Genomic DNA, 15,801 nt, shown 5'->3' on the forward strand with positions numbered 1-15,801 from the left:
AAAAATTACACTTTCACAAATATTCCTATAGGAAACTCTTATGTATATTTTTAGAAATTTAGCCATACATTTTAAGAAGGGGGAAAAGACTAATATTAATTGAATACCTATTATGTTTTTTAATGTCTTAAGTACTTTTCTGGGCATTTCATTTGAATTATTTGATTCTCACAACAACTCAGAGTCAGAGATATTATTCCAATTTTATAATAAGGAAGATGCAAATAAATCATAAATAAATCAATAAATGATGTAGTAGTTTGCTCAGGGTAAGTGAACAAACCATAATTAAATTCTGTTCTACTTCCAGAGTCTGAACCTTAAATATTTTTTGTAAATACAATGACTCTTCCTTCAAAATGTACATTTGTCCTATTTATAATAGTAATGTAGTGACTCATTATGGAGGAATTAGAAGAAACATTTTGGTATATTTCCTTTCAGTCTTTTAAATATTATGTTATAAAGTTGAATTTATGTATTTTCAGTCGTTCTACTTTTTTCACATAGTATCATTTTATATATATACACACATTTTTATATGGTAAATATTTCTTGAAATTAACATTTTAATGGCCACTTGATAATGCATTATGTGGATATATTCTAAATTAATTTTTTTCTATTGGGCATTAATGTCGTTTCTAGTTACAGAGAGGAATATTGGTAAGCAGTTTATCTTTGTGTATAAATCAGTGTCAGTGTCTCTCTTTTCTTAGATAGATTTCCTGGAAGGATATCATTTAATTAAAGGGTATACACTTTCTAAGGCCACTTGATGTGTCAAATGTGTATTTGACAATTGTTGAATTGTCAAACATGCTCATAATGTATAAATTAACAAGGCTCAATCTGATTGACTCTAATATGTGACTATAATCAATTTTATACATAAGAATAGCTTCAGCTTCCTTAGAAATTAGCTCTGGGAGTGACTTTTCATAAAAATAAAATATTTTTGAATGAAATGTAAACTAGAGTAACTCAGTAAAAAAACTTTACTAATTCAATTTCGTGTATGCTCATTTTTAATTTAAATATGGTTAACATCAAATATGGTATTTTGTACCTTTTCGCAGCCAATTTCAAGGACTATCTAGTATAGTCATTGGTTAATTGACTAGAAATGTGCATCTAACTCATGGTCCAATAGGCCTTCCACAAATGTAGGCATGGGTTAGTTTCTTGGAATTATGAGAAATGCAGCGTTAGTGGTTTCTATATAAAGCCTTTTATTACAATCTGCTTTGCAGCTTGTGGGATTTATTTTTTTTAGCCTGTCTTTTTTCTGTACCATAATGCTTACAGTATTCTTATACTCTGGATAAATATACTGTGTCTATTGATCACATCAATGGAACTGTACTATTATGATGCCATTTAGGTTTTTTTTTCCTGAACTACTCTACATCATCTGAGAGGTAGATGTTAATGGATTCTGTGTCTTTGAGATATAGACCCACGAAATTAATCATCTAAGAGTGATTGTGCCTCTGTAGTAAATGCTTACTTAAGTCCCTCTTAATCACTTTGATACTTAAAAAAAAAAAAACCAAACCTGTTAACTGGTCATCAACTTAGAAAATCCATTGAACTCTTTATTTCAGAAATTATTTTTAAACAATTTATATTATCAATCTGCTATCCTCTAAATTTTCTGAGGTCTAGAGGCACCATTTTGAGATACAGAGGAATAAGAGCATTCCTTTTTCCCAAAAAGCACTGGAAGCTGTGATTGGCTTCATGTGATCTCTAAAGCAAAAGTCTTTAAATCTAGTTGTAATACAGTATTAGGGATACAAGTTAGGTCTTTCTATACCGATGTGCAGAGCCTCACTTATAATTTGCATCATATTCAGGTTAAGATCAGATTATACCTTTAGTGGTCTTCAATGGCAATAATTAAACTGGCCGGGTGTGGTGGCTCACACCTGTGATCCCAGCACTTTGGGAGGCCAAGGTGGGTGGATCACAAGGTCAGGAGTTCGAGACCAGTCTGGCCAACATGGTGAAACCCCGTCTCTACTAAAAATACAAAAAAATTAGCCGGGCATGGTGGCAGGCGCCTGTAATCCCATCTACCTGGGAGGCTGAGGCAAGGAGAATCGCTTGAACCTGGAGGTGGAGGTTGCATTGAGCCAAGATTGCACTACTGCATTCCAGCCTGGGCGATAGTGCAAGACTCCATCTCAAAAATAAATAAATAAATAAATAAATAAATAAATAAATAAATCTAACACATACTTATTTAATCTTATAATGCAGAAGCCTCTGAAATTACTTAAAAATTAATTTCTACCTCCTTCATAAGAGGTTACTTGGGACTAAAACTTTTTAGGTATTTGGAGTATGAATATTAAATTTTATCAGAATTACTTTCAATATTTTGTTTGGTAAGAGTCTTCAAGTGATTCCTCTTAAGTGTGTGTGAGAAGTTTTACACATGCCTTTCGGAGGTTATGAGTGTTTGTACTAACTCGCAAATTACTTTAGTAAGAAAGTATAAATCTATTTAATGTTTTTGTTATGTACAAATATATTAAATGAAATAATGAATAATGCCTAGGAAAACACAACAATAGCAAAGCAAATACTTGTGGCTGCCACCCAGTCATGGCAATCCTTGGTGTTGTGTGTGGTCTCTGATGCCATTGTCCTGTCTTTTTCTTGTCTCTGCTCTCCCATTATGCCATTGGCAAGGAGTTGAGAAGTTAGTCCATTACTTCTCTGACAAAGCGTGGTACAGTACAATTTCGGATTTTTTCCTACCACCTTCCTCATAATCACTTTTTTTGGTTTTTTTTTCCAGTTTGCATGATGCATGTCAGAGCCTGCATGAAAGTACAGGCATGTTACAGATGGCTCTATTTCCACCTTCCTTTTTATGGTTAAAATGTATTTAATAATAACAATAAACTTGTATGCACCCAGGAAAAAAATTAGCTAAATTCTGTGTCTGTTATGCAGTAGCATTATTACACTTTAGAACATTTCCTGCTTTCTATTTGGTGCACTTTGACATATTTTTACTCCATCAGGACTTGACGTTTTAGCTGCCATCTTTTGCTAATAATCCTAGAACAAGAATGCTTATGAAAACTGGCATGAGTGCTTTTCCGTATGCTAATGCTGTAGATCTTTGAAGTGTCGTAAAACAGTAAAGGTGAACTGTTTTGCTCATTGGTGGGTACTACTTTGCCTTTTTTCATGTTCATTATGTTTCCCTCAATGGGTCACTGTGGAATCACCTCTTTCCAGAAATACTGCTCCACACTGTGGCTTGAGTTTAGTATCTGAAAGTTATCCTGGGTAGGCTAGATCATCTAAGAAGGAAATAGGACATTATCCAGGAAAGTTAGTTCCTTAATATTGGTATTATATCTGCCTGTAGTGTTTTAAAATATATTAATCATCTGGTTATACTGTATATTCTGAAAGCCTGTGAACTTATCAGAACTAACCAAATTGCACAGAATATTAAATTTTAGTGCTGTATTTTAAGAAATTATCTGATAGTTCAAATTCTGGCTTTGCCACTTGCCAAAATGTTTGAATTTGAACACGTTAACATTTTTTAACTGCAGTTTACTCATTTATAGAAAGAAAAGAACAATATGTTTCACCTAGGGGTCTCATGGTAACTAGAGATCATGCATGCAGACTCAAGAGTTTGAATCTATACCCTTGGAAAGAAGGGAACGCTGTTCTCTAAGAGCCCAGAGTATGACATTTCTCAGGTTTTATGTGTCAGGCATTGTACTGTTAGTGGTTATTATTTGCAACAATTCCATGAAGTATGTATACTGGTATTACCCTCATTTTGTAAATTATGAAGTTCCATTTCAGGGTAGTGGGATTATTTTTACCCAATATCTCACCTCAGTGATAGGTCTATAAGTGATAGAGCCAGGATTCAAACTCAGATCAGCCTGATTGTAAAAGCTAAGTGACTCAATATTGTGTTGTACTACCTCCTTTGTAGAGAGAAGAAAGTTCTCTCCAAACTTGCATGTCTTTGCTCTGGTTCTTATCTCCAGGAAGGCAGTTAAAGATCCTTGACTTCTGTGTCATATTAAATATGCTTGATGTGGATTCAAAACTTATAGATAGTGTTGACATTATTGAACTATGTATTTGAAGCCTAGAAACCTCATATTCTAGTTTATTATTATATTGCTAAAGAACTTGCTTTTGTTTCGAAGACTCAGTTACAAAATAGCTATGACTTGAACTCATCATTCTTATATGCTTTAATAATCATAGAAGAAATTTATTGAGCACATACTATGTGCTAGGAAGTCCTATGCTAAATGTTTTACATATGTTGTCATATTTAATTATTAGAATTTTCTAGTAGCTGAATGCTTGTTAAGATACTTTCCCCAACCTATTTCTAGTCTTCAGATAAAAAACATTTGGTGGCTAAGATTTTAAAAGGTCATTATGAGAGGTACTTATGTATAACATGCTTGTGTATAACATGCAGTCAGTATTTCCTGCTATCCTTCTAAACATGAATCATTAAGCTAATCAGACTTACTTGGAGGGAACAATTGTTTTTTTCCTATTAGATTATTTTTCATCAGTGTTTATTTTTTGAAACTAGTTTTTTTTAAATCATTAATGCTTCATCATTGACGTAAATCACTTTGGTAATTCTTGGCCAAATAAGTAATTCTTGAATATACCACTAATATTTATTTATTCACTTATTCATTTATCTAGCAAATGTATATTTAATCCCTACTTTGTGCCAAATAATAGAAATACCAACTATAACGAAAAATGAATAAAGCATGGTACATGCCTGAAAGGAGCTCCAAGTCTTTGGCTATCTTTGTAAAGCAGCCTAAAATAGACATTTACGATTATCATTAAAGATGTCTACCAAACCTTTGCACAACCCCCCTGTAGTGCCTATTGCTGACATTATTGAACTTGACGCATGGAACTCTTTAATCTGAGAATTATCAGAATGGTGTGCTGAAGTTTACATGTATAACTAAAGTAAGACTTGAAGTTGCTAAGTTCAGTTAGAGGCACTTAGCTCTGTAAGTCTGGGGATAGGTCCTCATTTTGATGCTTCAGTAACCAACCCCTCCACAAGTTTCAGGATTAAAGTTTTACTCATTTGTGACTATAGGGAGTAGTTAAGATATGAGATCTTTCGTAGTGGGGGGATTCCTTTTGCCCTCTAGGTTTTGTGGGCTTCCGAGGCTATGAAATCCATGGATTAGCGGACAGCCTTCCCAAAGGCCTTTTTTGGATACAAGCCAATACCTCATCTTGCCTGTCCCACCTTCAAATCTTTTTCAGTCCTCTCCAGATTTTATGCCAAATAGCTTGTGATATGGTTTTTCTGACAATTTCGTCCCCACTGGTTACATTCCTCACTGGTTCCACTGGAGTGATCATTCTAAAACACACACATTAGATATTCTGATTCCTCTTGTTAAAATTCATCTACATCTGCCATCATCTACAGCACAAAGTCATAGCTACTTAGCCTGACATGAGTCCTAGGAGCTGGCCCTTAGCTATGCTTTTGCACTATCCTTTCAAATTCAGTCTAAAATTTGAAGTGACCAGAACATGGCATGTTCTTTTTTTGCCTCTGTGTTTGGCATGTACTAGCTCATTACACAGAATATTCTTCCCTTCTTGTTTATTTGATAAACTCCTATTCACCCTGTTAAAACTCACGGCAGATTGGTTGCGGTTCTGGAATGCTTCCTGTGACCTCTCCAGGCAGGCATGTTTTCTTTTTGTTCCCATATGTTGGTACGCTTAAGACATGATCTCACCATTCCTTTACCTTATTGTCTCCCTCACTAAGCTCCTCAAGCACAGGAACAAAGTTATGTTCAGCTCCAGATTTTCTCACTCCTAGTACAGTACATGATACATAATAAACATTTAAAAAGTGTATACTTTTTGATATTCATTCCTATTTGTCTTAGCCATGAGGATATGGGATCTTTTTATATTTACATTCTAAAAATGTCTGAGGGCATCCTTTTAACGACCATAGAAGCAGCAGTGGATGTGGGCAAGATGAATTAACATCTGGCATTTATATGAACACAGTTGAATGTTTAGAATTTGGGGAAATTGTAGCAACAAGCCATCAGAACACATCTCTGCCTTGCTTGCTAGAGGTTAAGAGGTAGCTTGTTGTTCAACTTGCTAGCAGGGGTAATTAGCGGCAATCCAGTCCGTAGTGGGTAACCACTTCCATGTAGTCTTCCACATACCAGGAGCAAGTTGTTTCCTTGTTCCTCACATTATAGGTGTTTCTTATTCCTCGTGAAAGAGACTTTTTCTTTTTACAGTAGTGGAATTGATTTTCCAAATATAGTTACCAAATAAATAATAAAGCAAGACATTGATTTGGGGATAGGGAAATTATATCATGCCACAAAAATTAATTTTTAGTAAAAATATATAATTTTATTTAGCATATAGAAACCACTGATTTAGTTAATGTAATTCACTAGTAGTATAGATGTCTAACTTGTAGTTTAGACATTTATTTATAAAACTGTTAAATTCCTCTCAGTTGACTCAACATTTTGTTATTCTTTAAAAACTGGATGTTTTCTAATTCATTAATATTTGATATGAAGCTTTATTGCATTTAATACAAGTAGCTTGTCTTTCTGACTCTGCTGTATTTCCGTTTATTTCTCTGATAAGCAGTGGTCAGTTGGGTACTGTGAGTAATCAAAACAGTACAAGTGGTGAGTACAAAACAGTACAAATTTATAGCGCACAATGGCCCTTTCCTGGGCATTTCTGGAGGTTGGTTGTCTTAATAATCAGTTTATTACCTGTCTTAATTGAAAAATCATCTTTTTATGCTTTTCACTGATAGCACATGTTTATACCTTTTTTCTTATTGGCAATAGACATATTACAATAAAGTCCATTTTTAAATTGTCACTGATATTTTCAGAAGTCTTAAATTGCTTGAAGAGTTTTAACTTGGAACTAGAATATCTTACCATGTTTGAGGGTGAAAAGGAAAAACAAATCCCCATTCAACCAACCAATTGATCGTGCCTCCTTCCTAATTACTTTTTATTCCCTTTGGTAGATTTTGGTTTGTTTAATATGGTCCTGCTCTATTTTTTCACTAATCTTTCAAGGTTTTTGATCACTTTGGCACGGTCATTTTTATCTAGGGAACCCCAGAGAGAATCTGTTGATTTAATTATGTGGTGATTTTAGTATCTTCCGTTTTGCGGGACAGTTCATTCATTTTTGTGTTGATGTGCTGTGAAAATACCCAGTGACTTTAAAGTCTGGGATATTTAGCTTGAGGCAGCAATTGAGCTGACTTGTTTATTTCAAACATTCTGCAATATGATTTGATGTGACATATTTCTGTACAGATTAATTTTGAGTAGTCACTGTCTTGATTTTTTTTTTAATGCAAGTCAGCCATATGCCATCATAGCCAACCATCCTTCATGAGTTGATGAGCCTTGCCCTCAGTCACTCCCAATCCAGCCATAATCTAATCCCTGGCTGCTGATCCTGGGCAGCCATTGTCCAGTGCTGGTCAGGGAGGTGGAAGAACTGAAAAAACACAAATGATGCAGTATAAATAGATCCGCCCCTTCTATTGGGGAAATTAGAGCTACTATGTAGATTTATTTGTGGATTAGCGTAGCAAAAAAAACTTATTAGTGAGAAATGGCCCTTTGAATTTCATGTTGTAAAGCCCTTTGCCAAAGTTTTTGACATTTTAGCCCACATTATTTAAAGAGTGTGTGTGTGTGTGTGTGTGTGTGTGAGAGAGAGAGAGAGAGAGAGAGAGAGAGAGAGAGAGAGGGAGGAGAGAGAGAGAGAAGAGAGAGAGGAGAGAGATAATGCATTTGTAGCAAATACCCCTGTATCAGGACAGGCCCAGTTGGCCCTGCCCATATATTTTAACTATTTGGGCCATTGAAAGATAGCTTTAAGATTTGTATTTTTTACTGGATACCCCCAAATCATGGAAATGGCATAGTTCCTCTGATTGTTTTTGAAACATAACTACACAATGAGCTTCAGGGAAGTACATGTGAGGCACACAGACCCTAAGAACCTTGTCGTAGGCTTCTGTTCTTTAGTTGCAGTTAGAGGCAACTTCACATTTGTTTTATTCTGAGCCATCGTTCAAAAGGCTGATTATTCTAAATTTAAGTAAATGAATGTTTACTTTTCGTTAGGGTAGATCTGTTTTTCACATGTCAGCCATAATAGGAGTGAGACAGAACAAATAAACTTTGAAACATTTTATTTGGAAACTTTTCAACAAGAATATTAAAAATAGGTTAGCATTAGCTAAATGTCTCGACCTATATTTGTTAAATAAATAGAATTTCACATAAACTGAGAATATAGTGATTTACTCTAAATCTTGTTTATCTGCTGGTGCTTTTCATTCTTGACAGAAGAACAACACTTGTTAACGTGGTGTACAACTTTTCTTTTTAACTTTAATGTAAGTAGTATTCTGAAGGTCACCGTTAACACCTGAATGTTTTGTGGAGGTTAAACCAAAAGCTGTAGAATCATTCTGTCAAGCTCTAAGGTTTAAAATACCTAATGAATCTATTATGGCAGGAATTTTTTCTGTAATAAATTAGTACTTTAATGTTTTATTTTTCTCATTTAATTTTGGATCTTGTTCAGTGTTTACTGCCTGTATCATTTTTTGTTTGCATTATCACTCTTGTATGTGTCTAATTTGCTTGAATATTGCAGTTCATTTTTTAATTAAAAGAAACTCCACATATTTTCCATATTAAAGCCATAATAAGTACCAACACAGCCTAATTGGTATTTGTATTAAATCTGGGTGGAATTTCTAAGAACTTGTTGCTAATGTTGTTTTTAATTTTAACAGCCTCAAGTACTACAGCCTTCCAGCAGCCTTCCCAGACCCACAGACCACACCCAGGGAAAACTAATAAAGCCACAATGTATCGAGGCCCGCAGTGAATGCGCAATCCAAGACATGCATCAGGGCGGTGCACATCCGGAAGAAAGCTTTACACACGTCTTGCAACAAGAAAGCAACTATGGTTTGGAAGAGCAGCCTTTTTCATCAGGCCCACAATTAACAATGGATGTGGCTAAGAGTACACCTTCTGAAGCAAACTTAAACATTACTGTAAATGCTCAAGAGCCTTATCATTTGGCAAACAATCAAATTAGTGACATGCAGTTTATACCCACTTCTCTTCAGACACCTCCCGAGTCAAGTACAGTAGACCAGGCTAAGAGAGTTGGAAGAAATCAGTCTCCGCCAGTGGGTTTTATGTCTCAGCCCAAGTCTTTGCAGCTTTTAAAGCCATCCATATTGAGTTCTTTGGTACCGCCTCCAGTTTCTGAATCATCTCCAAGTAGGACTCCCACTTGTAAAAAGTCACCAATAATCACAACATGTAATTCAGCAAAACTTCAGCCAACATCTAGTCAAACAAATCTTGCAAATAATCAGAATCTGAAAGCATCTAAGCTCCGCCCCCCCTCAGGCTCTTTCAAACAAAAACAAACAAACAGCCCCCAACTAGAGCCTCAAAGCTTCCAGGCCAAGACAAGCATCCCAAGGCCACTAACACAACGAAAAGAAATCATGCAGAATCCAAATGGCAATTTGCATTCTGGGGATTGTTTGGCCTCTAATCGATATTCTCGTCTTCCTAAACCAAAGATACATTAAGTACATAGCCATCACCTGCCAATTTGTTTCTTAAAAACAATCTCTTCTGTAATAGCTTTATGTGCAGCTTGCAGCTTGCTACTGTGGTGGAGGTTCCATTGAAAGCCTGCAAATCTTAAATTAAAATGTGGAAGCTTCTACTAGTTTGGCTCCTTCATTTTATATCCTGGTTGAAGTACATGCCATTTGAGCATAATTATCTCAGGTAAACACGAAAGTTTGCTTACCCGTTTCAGAGGCCTGCCAAAGGCCCAAATCATGTTATCCATCCCTCTCCACGTCAGAAAATTCGTAATATTTTACTGAGCAGGCAAGAAGTGTGCTTTGCTGGTTTAGTCCTGTTAAGGTCTGTATTTATTGTGGTTGTCAGAACCTCACCCCTTTTCACTTGTCTCTCCTGTGAATATGGCTACTATTTTAACTAAAGATATGGTGATAATGGAAGATGGTAGTCTGTAAGCAGAGTTCTGGCCAGTGTTTTGTATATTTAAAAGGTCTATGCAAAAGCTTTGTGATGAATAAAGGAGATTAGGCTTTTAATGGAAAGTCTATGTAAGTTTTATTTTTCCTTGCCAGGGTCAGTCAGCTAATGTTACTGTTGATTCATTTCCCAAATTCCCCAGGCTGAAAATGTTTCTTATTACATATAAATCAGTTATATATTCCTTTACATCTTGTTTTACAAACACATGTGCATGCACACACACATATACACACATACCATTTATGTTTGTATTTGTTACTGGGTAAATTTTGGAGAGCTTGAGATACACCTTGAAACCTGTACCTAAAGATGTATTCATTTGTAACATATGTTGGTGCTAGAGTTTTGCTGGTAATTCAGTTTTGAACCCTTAGGCTTATGGATCCATGATAGCCATTTTAAGGTTCCACAGCATTATGTCTTTAATTGTAATATTTATATTTATTGATTTTCTGCTAATATCTGAAGACTGAAATAATGAACTTGAAACATTTGCACAAAACTTTGATGGGGTATAAATATACCATATATAGGGATTGTAAACTATTTTCTATAGCAAAACAAGTTAAAATATTTTGAGAAAAATAACAAATTTAAATAAGACTATCTTGAGAAAGCTGGAGTTCATAATATTCTCCCCCTCCCCCATCTCCAGTCTCCTAGGTTTCCCTTTTCTGTGTTTTTTGTTTTTTTCTGTTTGTTTTTTGAGACAGAGTGTTGCTCCATTGCCCAGGCTGGATTGCAGTGGCGCAATCTCGGCTCACTGCAACCTCTGCCTCCCGGGTTCAAGCGATTCTCCTGCCTCAGCCTCCTGAGTAGCTGGTACTACAGGCATGTGCCACCATGCCTGGCTAATTTTTTTGTATTTTTAGTAGAGATGAGGTTTCACCTTGTTGGTCAGGCTGGTCTCGAACTCCTGACCTCAAGTGATCCACCCACCTCGTCTGTGGTGTATTTTTGAAAGACAATTTTTTAAAGGTAGATTTGGGAAAAAAATAGAATTGAAGATGGGAAATTTTGTTTTATTAAAAAGATGCTAGAAGGTGTTTCAAAGACAATATTCTTACTTTAATACGCTGTAGAAGGTAGGTGTGGAACCTCCATGCTACCATGTGCACAAACCTAATTATGCTTTAGGCCGCTTGTCAGTTCAGTAAATCTGCCTTCCTCTTCTCCCAAATCATGTCATCTTTAGGTTGTTCACCTGCAGCTGCTTTAAATGAATTAGTATCTTTCAGATAGATAACCTTAGAAGGAGAATGTTTATTTTGAGCAGCTGACCAAAAATATATCAAACAGGATTATGGCCAAAAAGTCACTCAAATTTCTAGAGATTCCTTTAAAAGATATATGTTGATGAAATTGCCCCTTTATAAGAAAAACAACAGCAAGTCTTTTAGTAGAAATTTGAAAGAAGCGTTTGCTACCGTTTTGACCCATTATTCCCTTACCTATCAGATGAATTTGCCATTCACTGGATAGAAACCATTCTTGGATTTGGTAGGAGGTGAGCAAGACAAATCTTGTACCATACTCTTATGTACCAGCACTTCTGATGGAGAAGCAGTGAAGTTCAGAACGTTCTTCACATAGTCCAGATACTGTTAGAGTCAGGCAAATCAGCAAAGCACTTATTTGTTTATGGAGATGACCCATGATGGCTGCAGTTGTAAGTGGGCATATGTGTTCTATCATTTTGAAGGAGAAAAAACCATTCTCACATGTTGCAAACGTGTGAATCATACTATATTCCCCTAAAGTAAAACCAGTGACTTAGTGGTTTTTGGTTTATCTAGAAGTTGGTTTAGACCCTTATGAAACATTATTTACGAGTTGGCCTTTTCCTTAAGGGAAAAGTTCTAAATTTTTAAATTTATTTTTAATTCCCTAGTCTGAGGGAAATGTCTTTATTGTCCATTACATAAAAATGTTGACTCCAGTAATTTATTTTTCTCTATTTTTTCCTCCATGTGTTTACTCCATTTTTCTCTATTTTTTTCTTCCCTGATGGATTTGCAGAAATGTTAACCAATTAGCTCAACTTTTCTCTACCTTTGTTGAGTCTTAATCTTTTAGAAGATAGGCTTATCGTATATTTATGAAGCATAATATATTAAAAGAAAACAAATCTAGGATGCTTGCATGACATAAAGTATTTGCCTGCAGTTTTCATTAAAAACTGCAAGAATATCATGCTTGTCTGCTTCTTAGTAAATGTTAAGTCTGAAATGGAAGTGAGGATGTAACTCTACTGAATAATCAAAGATCATCTTAGATTTGGCTTGATCTGTGTTTATTGCTTCTATTAATGTAAATCAACTCTGTGCCAAATCCTCCTCCACAGGAACACAAACCATTTATTGTCTTAGTTCTAGTGGTATCAATGAAGATAGTTACAGTATATGAATTCTAAGTCCTGAGGAATAAATTTTTTGGGGTTTGTTAAGTTTCACATTTGTGAAAGAGGAAATTAGTAGAGTATTCAGACTTCGATATTTGGCTGTTAATGGGATGCATATCAAATTTTTAAAAGAAGGCTTGGCCTAAGGAGTTTATTGGTACAGGTGCAGATGATTTTAAGGCATTAAAGGATTATAGAGTTATGTCATTTAGACTGTTTCTAATAACTGAGACCATCTAACATTTTTCTTTTGGAGTCTCATTTTTATTTGTGCAATATTTTCAGGCATATAGGCTACTGTTCATTGTATTTATATATATATTAGAATTTACTAAGTACTTTAACAAGTAAAAATCTGAATATGAAAGAAAATATCAGATTTGCACTTTAAATGAGCTTAATTGCTTGAAGTTGTGCCTGAAATATCGAATTGCCTCCTATTGGGTGTGGCTTTGTTGAAATAAATTTGTAATTGTTGCTGTTTGAAGATATCAGTACAGCTGTTCACAGAAATATATTCCCAGCATGTCACTTTTCCCATTAAAGCACTAAGTTTTCTTTGAATGTTCCATTGTTCCGATAAGTATTTTACTTTTTTCTCAGTACATCAGAGAGAGTGTGATCCCCCTACAGCTGTCACTTCCAAATGTTCCTGTAGCATAAATGGTGTTACAGACACTGAGGTGCACTCTTGGTTTCTGAGCAGAGTTGTCATACTGGTTTCCTGGTCTCTAGGGCACTGGGGATGTGCTTTGAAATCACCGAACAGGCTTGCAGTTAAGATTAATAAGGCTGCAGCACCATTTCAATTTACTTTCCATCTTACCCAGTAGTTTTTGTGTTTTTAAATTCATTTGGGTGGTTATGTTTGCATGCTTAAGCACACATTTGAAAATTAATTATAGCTGTACTACCCGATGTTTTTCCTTGGGGATGATGGCCTTGTTCCTTTTTAAATTCTGATGCTTGAATTCTATTTTCTAATGATCTTTCACATCTCCCTTTAAGTTTTTGCTGCAGCAATTTGAGAGAGTACTTTTGATTAAATGATTCTGATGGTGGGCACCAGTCTACAACTATGTCATTAACTGAAGATACATGTTTTAATCTTGTTGGGAATAAGCTTACCCACTTTCTCCTTGGTAAAGCGTTTACTTAACAAAATAATACCCGAGAATGTAAGGTCTCTAAGTCATTACTAACAAAGAGCAAAAATAATATCTGCAGTATTGTTTTTCCCATTGATTTTAAAAGTCAGTTTAGAGTACAAACTGTATATTAGAATTTGCCTGTAAAATGAATTCTAAAAAGCAGATGTAAAGTCTCTCCTGAAAATGTTGGCATAGTAAATAAAAATAAAGTTCATAATTATAAAAGTTCTCTTGTCTTTCTCAACATTGACTCCCATAGTTTACTTTTTCTTTGATATGTTTTTTCCCACAAAGATCTAAGACACTGTTCATTTGCTTATGTTTTTCCCAACTCTGATACTTTATTTTACATGCTGCCTTCACACACATCTTGACACCCCAAGCCCTGGTTGAGTAGGAGTTGATCAGTATTTTGTTGTTGTGTCTTCACAAATTCTGTAAGTGATCTAGTACTTTTGTTTCCATTGTAATAAAATATCTGCTTTATCTTAGAATATTGGGATAATGGTTAATGGACATTTCAAGAAACATTAGCACCTTGGATTTAGAATGCTGTACAAGGAAGAAAACACTTGTAATTTTAATTATTTTGTCATTGTTTTTAAGCAGTATACAAAATAGCTTGAGGCAAGAAAGGTGTTTAGTGAAATTTTACATAATTTTTAGGAACAAAAGGAATAAGGAATATATAGTTTTTCAGTTTTACAGTTTAGTCAGATGCGATAGTCCCGTAATAAGAGACAAAAAAGTTGATGCAGTGGTATGTTATTAATCCAAAATGTTTACATGAATTCTGGGAAAAGAGGGAAATTTTATTAATAGTAAGTTTGATAATAGTATTTATTACCTCTTAAGACACCTGTATGAACTTTAAGGCCATCTGAGTTCTTAGTGTTGCAGAATTTTGCTCCTTAGGTCAGCTAAATCGGGGTTCTTGTGTCAGGACGAGGAAAATGTGGACACATGGACACATTGAAGTGTGTGGGGAATGGAATTCATTGGGCAAAAAGGAAAAAAAAACTCAGCAAAGCAAGGGGGGAATCCTGCTAACAGGCCCCCGCCTCACAGATAAGTTCCAGGCCACCACACATGTGAGCTGAAGAGCTCAGGCTCTTCCCTCCTGCCCAAGGCTGGAACTTCCCGTGGCTCCACCCAGTTCTCCCAGTGCACAAGTTGGTTGGAGATTCTCTGGGGACCCTCCCCCTTATCGGCCTTCTGCATCTATCATTAGCAAGTACTTTCTTATACTAAAAATTTTCCCTTTTTGTCATTAAGTGTGGTCATTTCAGTTTCTTCATTTATGCTGTTGATTGCGCGTTTTCCATTGTGAAAATATTTTATCCCTACAGAAAAGACAAGCATGAGTTAAAGAATTGACTTCTTCCTCTGTTAACTTGGTTTAAGTAAGTTTGGTGGGATGTCTTACCTGTGTCACTTGCTGTGCTGGCTGCAGGGTGTACAAAGGTAACGACGATACAGGTTCTGCCTCATGGAGCTTAGGAACCCTAGGGGATTTTTAACATCATCCGATCCATTGCAGCACTGAGCCCTTCCCTTGCATTCACTGTTTATTATCTTCCTTTGAACCTACCAGTCTCCTTTGACGTTTCCTCTTCAGTTTCATTTCATTCTGGGCTTTAACTCCCTTGCACTATTCTCCTCTTGGATTCCATATTATGTTTATTCTTGTTTGGTTGCATGCCTTCATTTCCCTAGAAAATATTTTATCCAGGAACAAACTTCCTCTTTAGCCACTATTAAATACTCTGCTTTCTACTTTAGGTTCTTGGAATTTGATTTTAAGACTTCTCAACTATCCTAAGGCCACTGTCCCTTTTAGACCCATAAGATGTTGCTTTCTGAAGTCTACCTTTAACATTCAAATTCATGTCCAGGCTTTTCCTTCCATCCCATTCTCTTGGATAGATCAAATATAATATGGTCTACTTGATGTTTTCAGTTTCTATTTTAATTTTTAATTTTTATGGATATATAATAATTATACATATTAAATACCTGTTATTTCGATACGAGCATACACTATAATCTG

At 35.4% G+C, this 15,801-nt stretch overlaps 1 protein-coding gene across 12 annotated transcripts in view; it reads left to right on the forward strand.

Annotated features, from left to right (window-relative positions):
* Positions 1–10,255, forward strand: part of CCSER2 (coiled-coil serine rich protein 2) — a 180,856-nt gene extending 170,601 nt beyond the window's left edge. For 8 of the 12 annotated variants that reach the window (XM_004049704.5, XM_004049703.5, XM_055353895.2 and 5 more), the window contains one exon: positions 8,897–10,255. In XM_004049704.5, coding sequence (XP_004049752.3) covers positions 8,897–8,991 — 95 coding nt within the window. In that variant the 3' untranslated portion in view covers positions 8,992–10,255. Of the gene's footprint in view, positions 1–2,700; positions 2,741–8,896 lie in introns of all 12 variants that reach the window. The other 4 variants (XM_055353897.2, XM_063710292.1, XM_019035306.4 and 1 more) reach the window with 3 other exon arrangements.
* The last annotated feature ends 5,546 nt before the right edge of the window (positions 10,256–15,801 follow it).

Source organism: Gorilla gorilla, chromosome 8 (assembly GCF_029281585.2).
Source record: "Gorilla gorilla gorilla isolate KB3781 chromosome 8, NHGRI_mGorGor1-v2.1_pri, whole genome shotgun sequence".
Lineage (NCBI taxonomy): Eukaryota > Metazoa > Chordata > Mammalia > Primates > Hominidae > Gorilla > Gorilla gorilla.